We start from the raw sequence: 23,390 nt of genomic DNA on the forward strand, positions 1-23,390 counted from the left end.
GTGCCTTTGAAGTGCAGTAAAGTAGTGATTCTGCTTGGCATGCATTTGATAAGCCTTGTCAGGTTTCGCGTGGGGATGTTGCACCAGAAGGCTAGGCACAGGTCAAGCAAGCCGGTGGCTGGTAGGTGCAGAGCTGGCGTCCTATGGCTTCCCAGATGTATTCCGTAAGGTTTAACTCTAGCCGAATCAACATCCGTCTCCTATCATGCTCCTCGAGCCATTGTAAGACAATTTTAGTTTTTTGATACGACCAGTTATCCTGCTGCAAACTGCCGTCGCCGCCTGGGAAGTCATCAAGCATGAAGGGACGCAAGTGGGCCGCAATGCTGTTCACGTTTATTCTGGTGCGTTCGATAACTGCCATAGGTCCCACGGAAGACAAGTGAATATTTATGTAGTGTAATACAGCCCCACTGGTCTGCATCTGTGGCACGGTGAATGTTTCGAGCAACTACCAATATGTAAGGCAGCGTATGCGGACACTATCATCGACCTAGAGCAACAAAAATTCATCCGACCAGGCGAAACGTTTAGATTGATCCCGTACCCACTGCTATTGTAACTGTCGTTGTCGTTGAATCAACATGGGTGGATGTAGCAGTCGTCTCCTGCGATGCCCAATGTTCGACGAACATTTACCGATATTCTATGTAAAATTGTGCCTGCAGAAGTATTGTGCTCCACCCACAGATCTTGGCACAGATCACCACCTGTCAAGCTCTATGTAGCGGAATAGCGTCAGACTTCTAAGTTCTGTGATCATGACCATGATGTGCACGTGAAACACCTTCTACATTACGATTTCAGTAACTTTCCATGGATGTTCACAACATTAGCACGCGAGCAGCCGACCAGGTTCGTTGTATGCGAGATGCTCGTTCCCTCACACCAGGCCATTATAATCTGCCCTAAACCAAAGTTAGTGATTTCGGTGGATTTCCCAACTTTCCTCCTTTATCGGCCTTAGAATGTTTCCCCACTCGTCCCTGCTCCGCTTATATACTTTCCTCACCCCGTCAATTGCCTGCAACGCCACCAGGTAGTATTCTGCGTCCGTGGACAATGGTGGCGTTACTTTGGCGCAACAGTCCATATCTAGTAAGATACCATGGACATTTTAGTGCACACAGAATCTAACCAACGGTCGTTTTTTCCGCGTACTTTTCGCGACTGGATCCGGAAATGGGGTACATGAAGTATCCTTCGCCACACACCATGTGAGGCTTGCTATATACAGACGTTGTAATGATACCTTGTAATTCAATGTGCCATGCAGTATTCAGGCTGCCTCGAAGACACACGGAAAGACAAATTTATCATTTATTTTGGTATTAGTTAATGTTGCATAGCAGTAATAACTTTAATTGGAAGGTAGTGCCTATAACGTTTTGCACATGTTTCTTTCGGTACATGAGTGACGCGACATCCGAGTGGGAGCGATAGCAACTTTCCACAGTACAAAAAGAGTATACTTCGCCGAATAAGATTTTTCTATTGTCGGCGGCTGTGCATCGGGAGAACACACTGAATATATTCATTTGTTATGTTTATGGTTATAAAAATGTAGAAGTAAAAGAAAATGTTGTATGTAATGGGAGACGATGTATCTGTATTCAGCTTTGGGCCATGATAATATTTACTTCAAGTTTCACAATACGTAGCACATCTTGTAATCAGCGACTTCGTTTATGAACTACAATATTTACGGTGTTGAGGTGTTTTATGGGTGTCGATAGCAGTCTGAAGATTTGTTACCTTTGAACAATCCTGAGTATTGTAACGAGCACTGGTTAATCGGAGAAAGTAAAGTGTCGTTGAAAGTGCTACGTTATCAGTATCTTTCAATAACAGATATCACGATAAAAGTCAACACCGACTGTTAATGGATATTTTTCAGACTGGAAGAAGGCAATAATTGCCCTAATTTGGAAGGTTATACTACCTCCTGATAGTACCAATGCTTGATTTGAAAACAAGCTGTGTAAATGTTAATACAAAAAAATCTGGAATCTGCTTATGTAAATGCGGAGAGTGGTGCTAACAGTAGTGAAGCAGTCAATGGTTACAATGTCATTGTGCCCATATTACGTGGAATCGCGGAATGGGGAGTTTGACATTTACGTAATGGATTTTACGCCCACATTTCCGTCGCGTTAGCTGCTGAATTATGCGACTAATTACAATCTTTGGATAAACAGTGAAGTACCATCCGTAGTGACGTAGTCGTTTGACACTGGAGCAGCGACACTGAGACCACTCAGTTACTCCTCTTTCGCTGCGCTACTTTATTGCGTGGGCCGCGCATAAGCATTGCAATGTAGAAGTGCAGTCTCCGAGTACACGAAACCTCATACATGAAAACAGGCTCTCTAACCTCACCGTCATTTCCGCTTCAATGACGGCTGTTCGAATGATCCATACTTTTGTAGTACAGGTATCAAGCGAAGAAACCCATACCTGCGAGGGTTGGTTCGACAGTACGAGGGCTATTTGGAAAGTAAGGAACGATCAGTCGCGACATCGAGATCACAGAGAAAAATCAAAACATAGTTGCAATAATTAGCTACATCTTCGAGCTTCTTCTGTACATAGTCGCCGCTCCGGCTTAACTTACATCTGTCGTAGCATGGTGACAACTTTCTAATACCCTCGTAATAGAAGCTAGTCCCCTGTGCTTTCCGACAACTTTCTAAGCTGCACTGCAGGTCGTTGTCTGTCCCAAAATGTTGTATTCATAGTCAGCGGGTCTTCTGAGTGGAGATGAAAATCACAGGGAGCAAAGTCCGGTCTGTATGGTGGGTGATCACTCTCCATCGAAAACGCTGCAGGAGCCTTCTCATTGCTCCTGCAGGATGCGGCCAAGAACCGTCACGAATAAGGAACTGCCTGACATTTACATTATGTGGCGTCGCACGAAATCAGGCGAAATCTCTGGACATAAACCTACACTTGGCGGGAGACAGTTTTCTGTGCATTTATACGTGCTCACTGTGCGCTCAGAACTAAGAAGACTGACGCGACACTATCAAGTGGCATACTAGAGGCATTGACCAAAACTTCTGTGCAAAGCTTCAACGGATTACCACTGTGGTTTTACATCTAATGGTCGATTGTTCCCTACTTTCCGATAGCTCTCGTATCAGTCACCACTTCTAAAAAATAAACTTGACGAAATTAATTTCTCGTTCGTTTGCTGGTACATTCCTGCAGCCCTGGTACTTACTGAAACCTCCGTGCCACAGTATTGTATCCCACCGCTAGACGAACAAAGGGAAAACTATGTAGCTCACTGATAAATTGTAGATGTACTAAAACATTCTGTTTTTGTGGTGTCATGTATCAATTGCAACCTACGGGCGCCGCGGAATTGGCAACTGAAATGCCACTTTCCGTCTGACGCCAACAGTGGTCGCGAGGGGTCTAGAGGACCCAATGGTGCGCGCCCACTGAGCTACGCCTCAAGTTGCTGTGGACTACGAGTACCCCCTGCCACCACGATGTAGGACGACCGGTGGCAGACACATGACCCACTTGTTCTTGGAGCTTCATGGTTACGACTCTATGATTAGTAGAGCGGTCCTCGTCCTAGTTGCTGTTGTATCAGCTGGACTCTCTTTCCAGCTGCATTATATGTAATGAGTCTTTGTTCGTTTGGAAGAATACAAGTTAAGTAAATTATCCGTTTACTGTCTGATAATCATTTCTACTCCTACTCCTGTCCAGCTTCCCTACGCCGACAGTTGCCACACCACTCTGAAGTCCGTCTGTCCTTACCATTGTGAACGAAATTGTACACAACAGTATTGGTGCCTCTAGCGCCATGGAAGTGGAAGAATACTGTGGCGTGGATATTTCAAGGAGGACTACACCTGTGTACGTCTTTCTCGTGCAAGGCAGGAATTTTACTTCCTATTGGGTCTTCTCATGCAAGGTAGGCACGCTAGTTAAATTTTCCGTTCCCCCTGACACACTTCGTTGTTAGTGTAGGGCTCCATCACTACTAATGACGAACTGAAAACGAAAGCACTCAGATATGAGGAAAGGCTAACGTTAGTTACTTACAAAAAAGACAATGAGACCGGTAAGAGGCAACCAGAAGACAGCGTCTGTGGTGCCCTCGTTGGCATAGATGCTGAGGAAGAAGTAGACGCCGAGGGATGTAGTGGCGACGCAGCAGCCACATAAGGAGAACAGCAGCAGTGGCTTCCTACCCAGTCGGTCCACCACAAGGGAGAAGACAGTACAGGACAGCACCGTGCTGCTGGAGACGCCGATGGCCGAAAGCTCCGGGTCCAGCGAGCTGTTACTCTCCACCAGGATATGCAGTGTGTTGGCATTGATGGCGTCGACGCCGCTCAGCACCACACACATCGTGAAGACCATTGATAGCTGTTACCATAAAGCTGATTGTTATAAAAAGAACTTTTAAGGGACATATCTTGACATCTATAAGTAAAATGAACTTCATTAGCCTCAGAAAAATCGTAAAAATGAAGATAAATTCAGAAGTCACATAACGGATTAGTTTTCGATGTGTGTGGTAAGTATACTTGCAGGTATTTAACTGTCACCTCTAAGAGACAGAGCTGCGTCTATTACGGTTATTCCTTCTTTAGATATTCATCCTTCAATTGTTGTTGTTGTTGTTGTTGTGGTCTTCAGTCCCGAGACTGGTTTGATGCAGCTCTCCATGCTACTCTATCCTGTGCAAGCTTCTTCATCTCCCAGTACCTACTGCTACCTACATCCTTCTGAATCTGCTTAGTGTATTGTTCTCTTCGTCTCCCTCTACGATTTTTACCCTCCACGCTGCCCTCCATTGCTAAATTTGTGATCCCTTGATGCCTCAAAACATGTCCTACCAACCGATCCCTTCTTCTAGTCAAGTTGTGCCACAAACTTCTCTTCTCCCCAATCCTATTCAATACCTCCTCATTAGTTACGTGATCTACCCACCTTATCTTCAGCATTCTTCTGTAGCACCACATTTCAAAAGCTTCTATTCTCTTCTTGTCCAAACTGGTTATCGTCCATGTTTCACATCCATACATGGCTACACTCCATACAAATACTTTCAGAAACGACTTCCTGACACTTAAATCTATACTCGATGTTAACAAATTTCTCTTCTTCAGAAACGATTTCCTTGCCATTGCCAGTCTACATTTGATATCCTCTCTACTTCGACCATCATCAGTTATTTTACTCCCTAAATAGCAAAACTCCTTTACTACTTTAAGTGTCTCATTTCCTAATCTAATCCCCTCAGCATCACCCGATTTAATTTGACTACATTCCATTATCCTCGTTTTGCTTTTGTTGATGTTCATCTTATATCCTCCTTTCAAGACACTGTCCATTCCGTTCAACAGCTCTTCCAAGTCCTTTGCTGTCTCTGACAGAATTACAATGTCATCGGCGAACCTCAAAGTTTTTACTTCTTCTCCATGAATTTTAATACCTACTCCGAATTTTTCTTTTGTTTCCTTTACTGCTTGCTCAATATACAGATTGAATAACATCGGGGAGAGGCTACAACCCTGTCTCACTCCTTTTCCAACCACTGCTTCCCTTTCATGCCTCTCGACTCTTATAACTGCCATCTGGTTTCTGTACAAATTGTAAATAGCCTTTCACTCCATGTATTTTACCCCTGCCACGTTTAGAATGTGAAAGAGAGTATTCCAGTCGACATTGTCAAAAGCTTTCTCTAAGTCTACAAATGTTAGAAACGTAGGTTTGCCTTTTCTTAATCTTTCATCTAAGATAAGTCGTAAGGTTAGTATTGCCTCACGTGTTCCAACATTTCTACGGAATCCAAACTGATCTTCCCCGAGGTCCGCTTCTACCAGTTTTTCCATTCGTCTGTAAAGAATTCGCGTTAGTATTTTGCATCTGTGACTTATTAAACTGATAGTTCGGTAATTTTCACATCTGTCAACACCTGCTTTCTTTGGGATTGGAATTATTATATTCTTCTTGAGGTCCGAGGGTATTTCACCTGTCTCATACATCTTGCTCACCAGATGGTACAGTTTTGTCAGGACTGGCTCTTCCAAGGCCGTCAGTAGTTCTAATGGAATGTTGTCTACTCCCGGGGCCTTGTTTCAACTCAGGTCTTTCAGTGCTCTGTCAAACTCTTCACGCAGTATCGTATCTCCCATTTAATCTTCATCTACATCCTCTTCCATTTCCATAATATTGTCCTCAAGTACATCGCCCTTGTATAAACCGTCTATATACTCCTTCCACCTTTCTGTCTTCCCTTCTTTGCTTAGAACTGGATTGCCATCTGAGCTCTTGATATTCATACAAGTGGTTCTCTTCTCTCCAAAGCTCTCTTTAATTTTCCTGTAGGCAGTATCTATCTTACCCCTAGTGAGACAAGCCTCTACATCCTTACATTTGTCCTCTAGCCATCCCTGCTTAGCCATTTTGCACCTCCTGTCGATCTCATTTTTGAGACGTTTGTATTTCCTTTTGCCTGCTTCATTTACTGCATTTTTATATTTTTCTCCTTTCATCAATTAAATTGAATATTTCTTCTGTTACCCAAGGATTTCTATTAGCCCTCGCCTTTTTACGTACTTGATCGTCTGCTGCCTTCACTACTTCATCCCTCAGAGCTACCCATTCTTCTTCTACTGTATTTCTTTCCCCCATTCCTGTCAATTGTTCCCTAATGCTCTCCCTGAAACTCTCTACAACCTCTGGTTCTTTCCTTCAATATCACACATTTTTCTCAACGTGAGGGTAACCTTAACTCTCGTAGTCTGTTTTGATGGAAACATCTAGAAAATCGGAACACTGCCACTCTGGAAATGCTTGCCACGCAGTTGCTTCTTCATCGCAAGAAAGAGGAAGAAATAACTGCGTGTCGGGTGAGAATACAGGAAGCGAGACAAAATTTGATAAATGAAACAACATGTGTGCCTTGATCTTGAGCTGGGGCGTTGTAAGGCGCGTACACTCGAATAGATTTCCGTGATGCTTCGTCTTAACGGCCTCCTGCAACCTCATTAGGTTATTTCGGTAGTATGCTCCACTGACTGACTGCCCATGTGAGCACGGCGGCCTGTCAGTCCCAAAATACATTCAGCATCCCCCCGGCAGGAGATGTTTACGTCTTTACCCTCTACGGCGCTGGTGAATCCACACTTTTACACGGATTCCTTTGCTCCTTTGTTTATTACTCACTGTAATACATTTAGTTCTCATCCATGGTGACTGGACGGCTAAAGAAGTCATCTAGACGACACAGCTGCAGCACTTCCCATGCTGCCTCGTGTCCGAGGGCTTGCTGAAATGTAATGCCTCCGAATGTTCTTATTTAGTGAATGAATGAAATGGTCGTACGGCATTCATGGCTGAGAGTCCCTAGCTGAGGAAGTTCGGCCAAAGAGCTGCAAGTCTTTTGAGTTGATGCTACACTGGGCAATTTGCGTGCCGATGGTGATCAAATGATGTGGACAACACAATACCCAGACCCAAAGTGGAAAAAACCGATCCGGCTGGGAATCGAACCTGGGCCTACTGCTTGGCAGTCAGATGTGATGACAATTCAGTTAAGGAGACGACCTCTTCATTCTGTTCTCGATACAGGTTGAGGTGTAATATGTCATGCATATTACTCGGTCATATTCCCTGCTTCACTGGATCGAGTTGCAACGCTCTGCCCCCTAAAGGCCTCTGAACTGTAGCTCTAATATGGCAGTGTGTAACATACTGTAAGTATGTCGGTGAGTGGAAAACGGCGTGCTCTAGTCGAGTTTCTAACTATAGCAAATATGCTCCAATTGAAACCCGTAGCCGGCCGCGGTGGTCTAGCGGTTCTGGCGCTGCAGTCCGGAACCGCGGGACTGCTACGGTCGCAGGTTCGAATCCTGCCTCGGGCATGGGTGTGTGTGATGTCCTTAGGTTAGTTAGGTTTAAGTAGTTCTAAGTTCTAGGGGACTTATGACCTAAGATGTTGAGTCCCATAGTGCTCAGAGCCATTTTTTGAAACCCGTAGAAGAATGAAATCGGCACGAGCATTTCGGAAACAGCACGATTTGTCGGGTGGTCGAGGAGCACTGTGGTGAGTCTTCAACACTCGACCAAACCAAGGTGAAACGACGTCCAGACGTCGTGGGGATAGGCGACCACCCCTCATTACCCAAGTCGGACGTTGTAGGTTGGGAAGACTGGTAAAACAGGACAGGCGGCGAACTGTGGCGAAATTAACATCAGACTTTAATGACGGGCAGAGCGCAAGTGTGTCTGAATGCACAGTGCACCGAACAGTCCTCACGATGAGCCTCCTCGGCCGACGACCCATGCATGTGCCAATGCTAACACCACGACATCGGCAACTATTGCTATTCTTGTAAAATTAGGCCTAGATATGCGACTGTAGGAGCAACAAGAGAAATACGCTTTTACACTGTACTCACCTTATTTTATATTACACTATTATTCGTTACAAAAATCAAATTAAGCATATCATTCATAACAACTAGAAACGTTAAAATTAGCTTAGAACCTCCAGTTTATGTAATTTACGGCAACAGAATTCAATTTTGCAAGCATAGTGTTTCCTCCACTGGTAACGTCTCTGACTGCGTAACATCGACTAAAAGCCTCTAAGTAAGTCTTCCGTCTTTTATACCATAACCTCATATAAGTTGTGCAGAATGGGTTCCCCGAATTCTTTCACCTCATGCGTGAATGCCTGCGCATGCACATTCTTATCTTGTCTGAGAACTGGCGTTTTCAGACAGGGTAGTCCTCTTCCTTCTCTTCCTCATTTCCAGGGAACATGACCACGAGAGTGTGTGTGCTCTCACATTACCTCAGTCCCACGAGAAAAAGGTGACGTTGGGCATTAAATTTTAAAATTAATGGTAGGAAACAGGATTGATTGAGGCAACATCTGTGCTAGCCTGGGCGGTATTCCAGCCGCATACACTTTGGGAGACAGACTTTTTTTTTTTGCTCGTCACTCGCGACACGTAGCATTATTTCCCATGAGTTCACTGTGGACTTCTGAATAATTTACAAATAGCCAGGACTCTGATTATTTTCTGCAAGCAGTTCGGCAGAACTTGCGATTTTATCACGTAAAGTGGTCTGGAAATCTAATTTTGTACGCTGAGGCTACACACTAACACAGTTTGTCAGTGAGGGACGTAGAATATTTCTGCTAGTAGCTGACAAATGGTACAAATGGCTCTGAGCACTATGGGACTTAACATCTGAGGTTATCAGTCCCCTAGAACTTAGAAATAATTAAACCTAACTAACCTAAGGACTTCACACACATCCATGCCCGAGGCAGGATTCGAACCTGCGACCGTAGCGGTTGCGCGGTTCCTAACTGTAGCGCCCAGAACCGCTCGGCCACCCCGGCCGGCACACACACACACACACACACACACACACACACACACACACACACACACACAAAAAGTGGACCACATACTGAGTAATACTGGGAGACGACGCCAAGTTGCAACAGAAGTACTGAAGGGACTGCCCATACTGTTTGTCCGTCTATCCTGGACTAATGGGATTATTACCAGACAGAATTGACAGAGTACGTCGAAAAAGTTGAAAGAAGGGCACTTCGTTTTATAATATTACGAAATATTTGAGAGAGTGTTATGGACACAATAAACGAATGGGGTGGTCATTATAAAAACAATGGCATTGGTCGTTATGGCGAGATGTTTGACGACATTTTACTCAGCATCTTCCTATGCCAAATGCCAAATATTTCGTTGTTTCCCACCTGCATATGGAGAAATGACTATTGTGATAAAATAGGAGAAATAAGAGAGCGCAAGAAATATTTTGCTTTCACATACACACAAACCCTATAAGACATGATATGGTGCATGGCCGACGGAACGCTGTATTACCGGCAGTCAATGTTTTTGCCCTTCCTCTCCAAATAGAGCGAGAGAAAAACGACTTTTTATATGCTTCCGTATGAATCTTGATTTCTCTAATCCTGTCTTCGTGTCCCTTACGCGGGATATATTTTGATGGCAGTAGGGTTTTTCTACACTGCGTCGCAAAAACCGGTGTTCTGAATTTCCTCAATAATCTAGCAACATGCCTCTTAATTGTTTCGATGTGTTTCTTTAATCCAACCTGCTGGAGATCCGAAACAATCGAGCAGTACTCAAGAAAGGGTCAAACCAGTGTTCTGTACACGATCTCCTATAATGACAAGCGACATTTTTCTAAAATTCTACAAATCGACTGAAGTTGACCATTCGCCTCGTCTGCAACCGACCTCATTTCTCTATGCAGCGTTCAACCTATATATACTCGTATTATCGATGTCACAGTATCAAGCAGCGGGCACTAATACTGTATTCGAACGTTCTAGGATATTTTCGTCTGCTCACCTCCATTGGTTTCCATTTTTCACCCTTCAAGAAAGCTGTCATTCATCACTCTACATAGAAGTTCTGGCCAAGTCATCCTATTCTGTCCAACAGTCATTTGTGGAGGACGTTGTGTAGTAAACTACAGCGTCTTCAGCAAACAGTCGCAGACAGCTGCACATCTTTTGTGTGTACAGAAAAGAAGAGCAGTCTTATCAAACTTTCCCGGGGGGCGCAGCCCCGAATCCTCCTACGGTCAGAAAACTGGTACCAAATCTTCCCACGCCTGCAAGGGTCTGAAAAACAATTGGGCCGAATCCTCCCGTTTGAAGCAAGTAGCAGTTCTAAACGTTACGAATACTCCAAGCAGGCAAAGGAAAGCATATGAAGTTACAGTAGAAGATGTAAAAAATTTTCGCATGAATTTTATGTTTAAAAGTTTTATCTTTTATCTTATTTAGATATTTATTTTTAGAAACTGGATTCATATATTGCCTTGATTTCTTCATAATTAGTTTATTAAAATAGCAAATCATAATTTCGCAACACATATTCCATATCAGTGTCCATTTTATGAATTGTGGTTGCATTTGCAGCTTTCATTATGCTCTCTTCAAAGTCAGAAGTCTGTTGAAAAAGTCAGTTGATGGCGAAAAATTCAAACCTATGCCACTACATTTATCAACAACACTTTGAAATACACACTGATACAACAAAGTTTTCTTGTCGTTCAATAAAGAGAAGACCAATGGAATGTAATGGCCATTAACTACCCCAAGTATTGTAAATAGCAGACAAAAAACTTTGGACAGCACTTGAACATACCATTTACATATATAGATTCACACTGCGTTAATGTTTTGATGTTTGCAGAGTCACAAAATATGATCACTTTTCTCTCGGTGTAATTTACTAATAAATACTTTGTCCCGTCTGTGAATTCCACAACCAGCATGTTGATAACATCATGAACATCTGCAGCATTCGTGGGTAGTTTTGGCAGAAATTTGCGCCTAGCTTTGTAAATAGATTTACGAAAATTGTTGACATCTCTCTTAGTTACATCTTGCGTATCTTCTCCTTTTAACTTCTGGTAAATTATTTTTGACGGTCTCTCACAAATATCTTCTATGGCTTTTCTCTTTAGGTCAGAAATGATTTCTTGCCTCTGAATTTTGTTACGCGGCATTTCTTCATGATTGTGCTCTTCTTGACACTTGCCATTAATGTTGCACGTCCATGGCGCTAGAACACCTTTCAGCAGTTTTTTGCAAACCGAAGGTGTTACCTTTCAATACTAACATTTTCCTTCCCTTCCTACTTACTGAAACTGTGAGCTCGTCTGACGACATGTTCACTCTACAACGATCTGCCGCGAACTGCGAAATGGCCGCAGGCAGCTGTGGTCATTAGCGCAGACAATATGTCGCTTTGTGGCAGCTGGGGAGGATTCGGCGCTGTTACCTGGTGACCTCCCTGGTTTCGGGAGTATTCGGGGCTGCGCGCTCCTGGGGCCCTCCTGAAAAACTTTGTCACGACAAACTGACTACTGGTTTCTGTGTCTGGTTCTTCGGCCGACGTTCGTCCGATGATTTTACGGACGTTTCGCCAGCACGAGTGGCTGGCATTGAGAAAGCTTGACCCTGCATTGCCGGTGCTGAACTGGAGCCGAGATCGCGGCCGCAGACTATATGTACCTGGCGCGTCAACTTCGAGGGCTTTTCCGGGGTCATTTCCGGTGCGGGTCCCCTCTTGCCACCAGCGACGGTCGTTCGCTGCAGTACAGGAAGCCAGGATCCGTTTACCTTAAAGCTTTCTTCTTTGTTGTTGAAGCTGTTATCGTGTTTGTATATTTCTTATCTGAACAAGCGTGTGTCATAGTGCTTCTCTACAGCCAGAATTTCCGTGTCGGCGAATTTTATTACGTGGTCGGTCTCACTCAGCGCGTGCTCTGCCACGGCCGATTTCTCCATCTGCCCCAACCTGCAATGTCGCTTATGTTCTATAATCCTGGTGTTGATTGATCGTCCAGTTCGGGCAGGTGGAGAAATTGGCCGTTGCAGAGGAATCGCTGAGTGAGACCGACCACGTAACAAAATTCGCCAATACGGAAGTTCTGATTGTAGAGAAGCACTATCACACCCGCTTGTGCAGAGAAGCTGTAGAAATACAAAAACACGGGAATATCTCCAACAGGGAATAAGAAAGTCTTAACAATTTTGTAAACTTTGTCTCCGCAGAACACTTCCCGTCCATCACAACGTAATGCGTGCTGTTACTTACAGGGTCGTTGGTAGGTGTTCTGCTGCCCTAGGCAGAAATAAAAAATGATGCCCCTCTTTTTTTATTACCATCGGTCTCCCCAATAATATCGCCTACCCCCTCCCTCACTCCACCACCAAAAACATCCAACGGTGGAGAAATGCACCTCTCGTGTGATACTACTTCTAAACATTATTAAACTAAGGTGACCAGGCGTCCCCATTTTCTGGGAACGGTTCTCAGTTTTGAGGCTTTCTCCTCAATTTCTTTAAGACCTATTGATGACAACAAATGTCATCCGTTTCTTATATTTCATCCTCAGATTGTGAAGTTCCCTAATGTAATTGAAATAGGAAGAATGTGCAGAACATTTTAAATTATCACTCAACTGAATGTACCAGCGCAACCAAATGTGCCATTTTTCCCATAACTTAGAAATTATAGTATACTGATGGGAGACAAATCGAAGCATCCAAATAACTCATCTGGATAATCGTGGTGTTATTTCGTTTCTGTTTTAATTGAAGCACTTTTAGAATGAGGAACAAACCTCATCTTCTTGAGCATTCACTTTTATGCGATTAAATAAATAAATTATGTCTTGTCTGCATTTTCTATTGGGACATTTACAACTTTTATTAGCCGCCCCGGTGGCACACTGATCGAAGCGACTCGACTCTGATCATTCTTACGAGATGGATCCACGTTATGATACCGATGAGATGTGGATGTTGTTTTTTTTCGAAAGGTATTGACACTTTCCCTTCCTTTCTCCGCCCGCAAAATTTTGCCACCCTAGGTGGTCGTCTGGTCTTGCCTAATCGTAGCGACAACCGTGATTACTTAAAAACTTTTCGAGCTATTCACGTATGTGAGACGCTCTTCTTTATGCTCTGGCTTTTTGTTAACAGTCACCAGTGTGGTACGAATTGGTGTTCATTGGGCCCAAGTGCCATTGGAGAGCGGAACGGTAGAGAAATGTTCTGGTAGTCATTCTGTGTACACTCTGCGAAAGACCTGAGTGTAAATGGCAGAGCAATCGTCTAGATGAGATTTTCACTCTGCAGTGGAGTGTGCGCTGATATGAAACTTCCTGGCAGATTAAAACAGTGTGCCGGACCGAGACTCGAACTCGGGACCTTTGCCTTTCGCGGGCAAGTGCTCTACCAACTGAGCTTCCCAAATACGACTCACGCCCCGTACTCACAACTTTACTTCTGCCAGTACCTCGTCTCCTACCTTCCAAACTTTACAGAAGCTCTTCTGCGAATCTAGCAGAACTAGCACTCCTGAAAGAAAGGATATTGCGGAGATGGCTTAGCCACAGCCTGAGGGATGTTTCCAGAATACGATTTTCAGTCTGCAGCGGAGTGTGCGCTGATATGATACTTCTCGGCAGATTAAAACTGTGTGCCGGGCTGAGACTCGAACTCGGGACCTTTGCCTTTCGCGGGCAAGTGCTCTACAAGGGTCCCGAGTTCGAGTCTCGGCCCGGCACACAATTTTAATCTGCCAGGAAGTTTCAATCGTCTAGATGTTAACACTGATGTAATCTAGAAATTCGCTGCGTATATTAGAGACGAGTCTCCTCGGAAGTGAACCCAAACACACTAAAGTATTTTCCAGCCAGCAGCCGCCTTATCAGACACTCACCATGAAGAGCCTCCGCGACCCGGCGTTCCTCCGCAGCTCCCGGAAGGCGTCTGCGGCGCTGACCTCCTTTTGCGTGTTCTCCTCCAGTCCCCTCTGGATGACCTCCAGCTCGGCCTGCACCTCGTCCTCCGAACTCTTCCCGCGCAGCCTCATCAGCGCCTTGGTCGCTTCGTCCTTGCGATGCTTCGCCAACAAATAGTACGGACTCTCCGGCATCCACCAGAAGACGGCCGCAAACAAGACCGGCCAGACCATCATGATTTCGGTCACCGTGAAGAAAGACAGTTTTGGCCCAACAGCGGTCATCAGCAGGGAACCGAGTCCCGCCATCGTTGTAGCCATTGACACCAAGAATCCTCTGATGTGGTCCTCGGCTATTTCAACCAAGTAAACGGGTCCCAGCTGCGGACAAACACAAAATAGTCCACAAGTCACTTCATTTTCTCAAGGTACACAGCTCCAGAATCATTCATCATAGAAAACAAACTAATGTGATTTCGGAGAAATGCTGACGAAAAGAGAATCGCTACAGCAAGGAGGCGTTTTGCGACATAAACGAAAGTCGGTAGATGTTGCTACATCTGAAACATGATTTCCGCTCAGATTTAAGAGAGGTGACAATAGCGCCACTATGTGGACACAAATCAGGTTTGCTTTACACGTTCGTCAGCGGTAGTTATCTTTGATACTGGACGTAGTGAGATAACATTAATCAAGAATACCTCTAAGGCCATTATCAACAGCTCTCTAACTTTGAACTATATCATGCAATAGGGCTACGAGGAGGCGGGTGTCCCTTCTGCGATACTGCAGAAAGACATGGCTGGAAAGCAGCCACTGCACATTATTGATGGCAGCGATTCTCAAGAGAATGTACGGTCGTAAGAAGTCCGGGCTCTGTCAGGCTACGTGGCACCTAACGAGAGGAAAGGCCATAGTGTTCAGCCTATGGTTCTTTACCTTCGTACTGCATCTACAGCAGTAATATGGGCAGCAGTTGGCACCACACTGACACAACGAACTGTTTCAAATCGGTTACTTCAAGGACAGCTCCGAGACAGACGCCCTGTAGCGTACATCCCACCGACCACAAAACATCGCCATTTGAGACTTCAGTGGCGTCAAGTGAGAGCACACTGGAGGGCAGGGTGTTTTCTGATGGAAGATGGTTCTGCATCGGCTGCTGCGTGCTAGACACACTGGAGTTATGGTCTGGGGTGCGATTTAGTACGGCACTCACCCCGACTGCAAAATTGTACGTCAGTCAGGTGATACAACCTGTTGTGCTGCCATTCCAAGGGGTATTTTCCAACAGGATAACACTCACCCAAATACCGCTGTTGTAACCCAAAGTGCTCTACAGGGTATTGGCGTGTTCCCTTGACCTTCTCGATCACCAAATCGGTCTCTAATCGAGCACATATTGGATATCATCAGTCGACAATTCCAGCGTCGTCCACAAACAGCATTAATATTTCCTTTATTCACCAAGTGCGATAGGCATGGAACATCACCCCACATCTGGCATGCGGCACCTGTACAACGCAAAGGTACACCGGTTATTACTGTATAATCAGTTCACATCTGCAATAACTTCTGCTTTTTCCGTAATGTATGATCTTGGAATTTTAATCACTTAAATATGTTACCTAGATAAATGTATTTCCGAAATTTCATTACTGTACATTTAATGTTTCTTGGAGTCGTAACTATTTTCGACAGTCTATATTGGAACTTATTAAAACTTATCGTTGCTAAGGATCGAAAGAAGACTGGCTTAGTGTTTCCACGCAGAATTATTAATAGAAACTCTTTTCATATGTGGGTAGATTTATACCAAATAAAATAGTAAAGGAATGAAGTGGTACATAAAATATTCCTGAACACTGTTGCAGAAGCAATGAAGAAGTATGCAAAAAAGAAAAGGAAAAATCCCCAAGATTGCGGAAGTATTACAGAAACTCGAATTTTTGCACGAACTTCAATGCTAGGTGTTTTTAACAGTTTCCACAAAGGAACTCTGTACGGACATCTGGCAAAAAATACAAAAAGATTATGGATGTATGTGAAGTACATCAGCGGCAAGACACAACAACTTCATTCCGTGATAGCGATGCTAATGTTACCGATGTCAGCGTCACTGAAGTCGAGTTACTAATTATGGCTTTCCGAAATTCCTTCACCAAAAATGTTGAAGTAAAGATTTCATAGTTTGAGTCAAGAACTGCCAGCATGGATAACTTAGAACTAGATATCCTCGGTGTAATAAAACAGCTTACATCTCTTAGTAAATCTCTTAAACCTCTCCTCCAGTCCAAACTGCATACCACGCATGCTGATATACTAGCTCTTAAGTAACAAATCAGATCAACCGCTTTCTCGATGAAAGATCCCTACCTAAAGTCTGGAAAGATACGCCGATCGCACCAATATTCAACAAAGGACTTAGGAATATTCGAAGGACACCGCGGTATTACAGACGTCGTTTTGCAGTAGGGTTTTGGAACATATACTGAACTCACACATTTCGAATTACCTCGAAGAAAACAATTTATTTACAGATGGCTAAAACGGATTCAGAAAATGTCGTTCTAGCTCTTTATTCTCGCGAAGTAATGAGTGCTGTCGACAAGGGGCGTCAAATTAGTTCCATAATTTTAGATTTCCAGAACAAATTTGACAGCCTTCCTCACAAACTATTTCTAATCAAATTGGGTGACTGGATTCGTGATTTCCTGTAAGAAATGTGACAGTTCGTAATGACTGATGGAAAGTCATCGAATAAAACAGAAGTAATATTAGGTGTTCCCCAACGAACTTTTATAGGCCATCTGCTCCTCGTGATCTACATAAACGGTTTAGGAGACAATCTGAGCAACACTCTTAGACTGTTTGCAGATGATTCTGTCATTTACCATCTTCTCAAGTCATCAGACGATCAAAACGAACTGCAAAATGGTCTATAAAAGATATCGGTATTGTGAAAAATGTGACAATAGGCTCAAAATAATGAAAAGTGTGAAGCATCCACATCAGACTTACAGGGATACACTAAATTTCGATTACAAGATAAATCATCCACATCTAAAGAGTGTAAATTCAACTAAATACGTAGGAATTACAATTACAAATAACTTAAATTGGAACGATCCCATAGATAATGTCGTGGGGAAGGCAGACCAAAGGCCGCCTTTTCGGCAGAACGCTTAGAGGATGCAACATGTCTACTACCCAGATTGCCAACACTACGCTTGTCTGTGGGGTATGGGATCCTTACCAGATAGGATTGACAGAGGACATCGAAAAAGTTCAAAGAAGAGCAATGGGTTTTATACTATCGCAAAATTGCGGGGAGGCCGTCAAGGATATGATACGGGCAATGGATGGCAATAATTAAAACAATGGCACCTTTTGTAGCAACGAAGATTCAGATAAGTCAGCAGAGAATGTACTAGCATTTACAGATAACTTATTGTCTGCATAAAACTTTGGATTATGGATAGATGAATAGTTGTTACAGATGAACAAGTCGCGCTTGACAGGAAACGCTCAATCATTTATATAAAATCCATTAACAACCCGGTACGACGTTGTAGGATAAAAATAGCTGTAGATTCTGCTGCACAGAATTAAATACAGTGTCACGAAGAAGAATGAGTTTGACTGCAGTTTTGTAGGTGGAGATGAAAGATCAATGATCAACTGATGGATGATGACTAAACAAGTAGAATCGTTCTGCAGGAAGCCGAACACAGATTATTAGACGCATTTCTAAGGGAAATGCCTCCTCACATCTCTAGAAAGATGTGTGCAGAATTTTAAAAACCTGTATTGGCTTGCCTATAGCAGTGGAAAAAATAAATTCGGTAACGAATGTCCGTAACAGAGGAAATATTTTCGGTATTTATATTAAGTGCTATCGTTGTAGAGATTCTGGTAACAAACGAAGGAAGTAATTACATGGAGAAGTGAGACACTGGAAGAAACATTGCAGAAGTATTTTTGAACGTGAACACAGATGACTTACAGGAATTAAGTGACTTGTGCAGTTGAAGAGCTTAGTGTAGGGTAAAAAGTTCGAACGGAATGGCAGATCACCCAGGCTAAAAAATCTAGAGAAAGGAGGATTGAACAACACCAAGATGGTACGAGGGCTACGGTGGAAATATTGGATTATGCAAGATTAGTCACCAATACAGTGAACAGGGAGTATAATACAGACCCGGCTAATCTAGCTGGACACCAGATTGTCTGCGGCCAACTTCTGCGAATACTGGCCCACATTATGAAGGGGTATCAGAACTGCCGGAGACGATTTATCATGTTACGCGTAGGCAGTTAACCTCTATCCTACTGCCACCTATAGCTAACAGTCATGCGTGCCACAAACACACTTACGACCAGGATTTCTTCGTATGACATGCATTTAATGGTTCAAATGGCTCTGAGCACAATGGGACTTAACTTCTGAGGTCATCAGTCCCCTATTACTACTTAAACCTAACTAACCTAAGGACATCACACACATCCATGCCCGAGGCAGGATTCGAACCTGCGACCGTAGCAGTCACTCGGTTCCGGACTGAAGCGCCTAGAACCGCTCGGCCACCGCGGCCGGCTGACATGCATTTAGTAGAAGTACTTCTCTGTTACTTATATTTTTACATTCAGTTGCTGTTGTTGTGTCTGCAACATCTCCCTACTTACTAACAAGCTTGAAATTACACAAAATGTTGTATAAGCAGAACACCGTGAACTATCGTATCGACAGCAGCATTACACACGTTCGAACCGTTAATGTAGCGTACGAAACACAGTCCACAGTTAAGCTAGGTGAACTGAATGTACACAGATACTCTATAGAGAGTTCAGTCACAGAGTCAGGCAGTATGATAGTTATTGTAAGATAATCCGCCAAGGAAATGGCCCAAGTTTACAAGTTGGTGTGGATGCCGAACGCAAAGTAAAGTGCTACTTTTTAATTATTTATCTGCCGTTTACATCTCCCTCTTGAGGGCATCACGGCAGGTGGCACAGAATGTCTTGAACTGAAGCAATATACTTTCACTAAGGTTGAAAAACCTGCTCTGAGGAAGGATACTCAGAGGAACGACAAAGTTAGGTGGCCTAGAAGTGTCCTGGTCTACCCGTCGTTTAGGCATAGCGTGTCTGATTAATAATCAAAATATCCTCTGTCCCGGGTTGGAAACCAGCTGCCGCACAAATTTTGATTAATAATCAGCATTGGCGGCCGAAGACTTCCGGCATAAGAAATCACCTTCATTTTGCCAACCAACTTGTCAAAGAGGGCGGATGAGCAGACAGAGATTCAGGGCACTCACTTGTCCTTGGACTGGGAAACTGTCCCTAAACGCGGAACAATCGGTAATGACCAACGACAGGAGGATGCAGAAGGGAATGAAGACCAAAGCATTAAAGACACATAACGTGTATCCATAGGGCATGAGGCCGGTAATTGAAGAAGTGTCATGATGATCTCTACATTGACGAAAGATTCCGGAGTAATTCCCACTCGGATCTCCAGCACGGGACTGACAAAAGTGAGGTCACCATGACAAAAAGATAGAATAACCAACAAAAAGAGGCTCAATGTAGATATAGTAGGGGTCAGTGAAGTGAAACGGAAAACACAAGGATTTTTCACCAGACAAGTAGAGGGTAATATCAACAGCAGCAGAAAACGGAATAAAGGGAGCAGGATTCGTTATAAATAGGAAGGTAGGACAGAGAGTGTTTTACTGTCAACTGTTCAGTGATAGTGTTGTTCTCATCAGATCGGTAGGTTGGTCGATTTGGGAAAAGGGAACTAAAGAGGGAGTCATCGATCCCATTGGATTAGGGAAGGATCGAGAAGGAAGTTGGCAGTGCCCTTTCAGAGAAACCATCCCAGTTTTGCCTGACTTGATTTGAGCAAATCATGGAAAATCTAAAGGAGGACGGTTGGACCGTCGTCCTCCCGAATGTGAGTACAGTGTGCTAACAACTGCGCCACCTCGCTCGGTGTTCTTATCAGAATCGACAGCAAACCAAAACCGACAACGGAAGTTGAGGTATACATGCCGACGTCGCAAACTGAAGATGAAGAGATAAAGAAAGTGTATGAGAATATTGAAAGGATAATATAGTATGTAAATGGAGATGAAAATCTAATAGTCACGGGAGATAGGAATGAATTTGTAGAGGAACGAATAGAAGAAATGGTTACAGGACAATATGGTCTTGGGACAAGGTGTGAGAGAGGAGAAAGACTGAGTTCTGTAATAAATTTCAGCTAGTAATAGTGAATACGCTGCTCAACTATCACAATAGGAGGAACTATACTTGGAAAAGGCCACGTGATACGGGAAGATTTCCGTTAGATTTCGTCATGGTCAGACAAAGATTGGAAACTGGCAATTGGTGGTAATTTCCAATGGAAACAAACTGCTGAGGTCATTGATCCCTAGCCCTACACACTACTTAATCTAACTGAAACTAACTTACGCTAAGGACAACACACACACCCATGCCCGAGGGTGGACTCGAACCGCAGACGGAGAGAGCGACGCGAATCGTGGCAAGGCACCTAAGACCTCGCCGCTACCCCGCGTTGCGACAGAGATTCCAAAATCAGATACTGAATTGTAAGGCGTACCCAGGAGCAGATATAGACTTAGAGTACAATGAAATAGTGATGAAGTGTAGGCTGAAGTCTAAGAGACTAATCAGGAAGAATCAGCACGCAAAGAAGTGGATTACGGAAAATAAGGAATAGCTCACTAGGCAGTGCAGTTGAATAAGAATGGACGTCTCTAAATAGAGCAATCACAGAAGTTGGAAAAGAAAACATAGGTACAATATGGTAACCGCGAAGTTACCATGGGTAATAGAAGAAATACTACAGTTGATCTACGAAAGAAGGAAGTACAAAAATGTTCAGGGAAATTCACGACTACAGAAATACAAGTCGCTGACGAATGGAATAAATAGGAGGTGCAGGGAAGCTAGAACGAAATGCCTGCAAGCAAAATGTGAAGAAATTTAAAAAGAAATGATTGTCGGAAGGACTGACTCAGCTTACAGGAAAGTCAAAATAAGCTTCGGTGAAATTAAAAGGTTGGATGGTAACATTAAAGTGCAACGGCAGTTCCGTGTTTAATGCATAGGAGAAAGCGGACAGATGGAAACAGTACATTGAAGGGCTATCTGAGGGGGGAAGATTTGTCTGAGGTTATAGAAGAAGAACCAGGAGTCGATTTAGAAGAGATAGAAGATCCAGTACTAAAATCAGAATTTAAGAGAGTTTTTGAGGACTTAAGGTCAAATATAGCAGAAGGGATAGATAACATTCCATCAGAACTTCTGAAATCATTGGGGGCAGTTGCAACAAAACAACTATTGATATTGGTGTATAGAATGTATTAGCCTGGGGACACACCATCTGACTTGCGACAAGATATCGTCCATACAATTCCAAAGACTACAAGAGATCACAAGTGCGAGAATTTTCACACAGCTTAACAGCTCATGCAAGACTAATATGCAGAAGAATGGAAAAAAAGGTAGAGGATCTGCTAGATTACGATCTATTTGTCTTTATGGAAGGAAAAACAGAGAGTTACGAAGTAGATGAAGGTAAGGAATTCTCCTACCTAAGCAGCAAAATAACCATGACGGACGGAGCAAGGAGAACACCAGAAGCAGACTAGCGTTGGCCAAAAGGGTATTCTCAGCCAAGAGAAGTCTACTACTATCAAACATAGGCCTTAATTTGAGGAACAAGTTTCTGCGAATGTACGGTTGGAGCACAGCATTGTATGGAAGTGAAACATGGACTGAGGTAAAACCGAAACAGAACAGAAATGGCTCAAATGGCTCTGAGCACTATTGGACTCAACTGCTGTGGTCATAAGTCCCCTAGAACTTAGAACTACTTAAACCTAACTAACCTAAGGACAGCACACAACACCCAGCCATCACGAGGCAGAGAAAATCCCTGACCCCGCCGGGAATCGAACCCGGGAACCCGGGACAGAACAGAACTGAAGCATTTGAAATGTGATGCTACAGACGAATGCTCAAAATTAAGTGGACCGATAAGGTAAGGAATGAGGAGGTTCTGCGCAGAATCGGAGAGGAAAGGAGTATGTGGAAAACTCTGAGAAGAAGGGACACTATGATAGGACATCTCTGTTGAGACATGATGGAATGGTTACCATGGTACTATAGGGAGCTGAAGAGGGCAAAAACTGTAGAGGAAGACAGAGATTGGAATTCATCCAGGAAATAATTGAAGCCGTAGATTGCGAGTGCTACTCTGAGATGAAGAGATTGGCAAAAGAGAGGAATTCGTGGCGGACCGAATCAAACCTGTTAGAAGATTGAGGACTCCAAAACGAAAAGGTTAAAACCGGTATGGTCACGGACCCAGAAGAGGCACTGCTGGCGGCGTTGTTTTGTTAGCAAAGGCTCCCACGACTGTGATCTTCAGCCATAGCCCATTAACGCCAAATTTCGCCGCACTGTCCTAACTGGCACGTTTGTCGGACATTAATTTCGGCTGTTATTTCACTTAATGTTGCTTATGTGTTACCACTGACAACTCTACAGAAAAGTCGATGCTTTCGATCGTTAAGTGAAGGCCGTCGGCCATTGCATTGTCCTTGGTGAGAGGTATTGCCTGAAATGTGGTATTCTTGGTACATGGCACACTCCCGACACTGTGGATCTCGGAGTAATGGATTTCTGCAGAAAGTCTCATGCGTCTAGCTCCAGCCGTTCCGCATTCAAAGTCAGTTAATTTCCATCGTGCAGCCTTAATGTCGTCGGAAACCTTTTTACGTGAACCACCTGAGTACAAATAATTGCTTTGCCAGTGCACTGCCATTTTATACCTTGTGTACACGATGCTACCACCGTCTGTACACGTGAATATTGGTATCCCATTACTTTTGTCACCTCATTATACTATTAGAATAGAACAGGAGAGGTTGACATATGAGATAATACAATTCCTTGAGTAGAAGAGAACCTGAGGACATTGGATCTAAGAGGTACAAAAGACATGGAAAGAACGAAAATGCAGGATGACTTCCAAATCTG

General features: G+C 43.7%; 1 protein-coding gene across 1 annotated transcript in view; it reads right to left on the reverse strand.

Annotated features, from left to right (window-relative positions):
• Positions 1–23,390, reverse strand: part of LOC126260053 (facilitated trehalose transporter Tret1-like) — a 61,719-nt gene that overhangs the window by 12,088 nt on the left and 26,241 nt on the right. The window contains exons 3-4 of the mRNA XM_049957242.1: positions 14,289–14,690; positions 4,063–4,389 (exon numbers count right to left, since the gene is read on the reverse strand). Of these exons, the coding sequence (XP_049813199.1) occupies positions 4,063–4,389; positions 14,289–14,690 (729 nt within the window). The remainder of the gene's footprint in view (positions 1–4,062; positions 4,390–14,288; positions 14,691–23,390) is intronic.

The sequence above is a fragment of the Schistocerca nitens genome, chromosome 5 (genome assembly GCF_023898315.1).
Source record: "Schistocerca nitens isolate TAMUIC-IGC-003100 chromosome 5, iqSchNite1.1, whole genome shotgun sequence".
Taxonomy (NCBI): Eukaryota; Metazoa; Arthropoda; class Insecta; order Orthoptera; family Acrididae; genus Schistocerca; species Schistocerca nitens.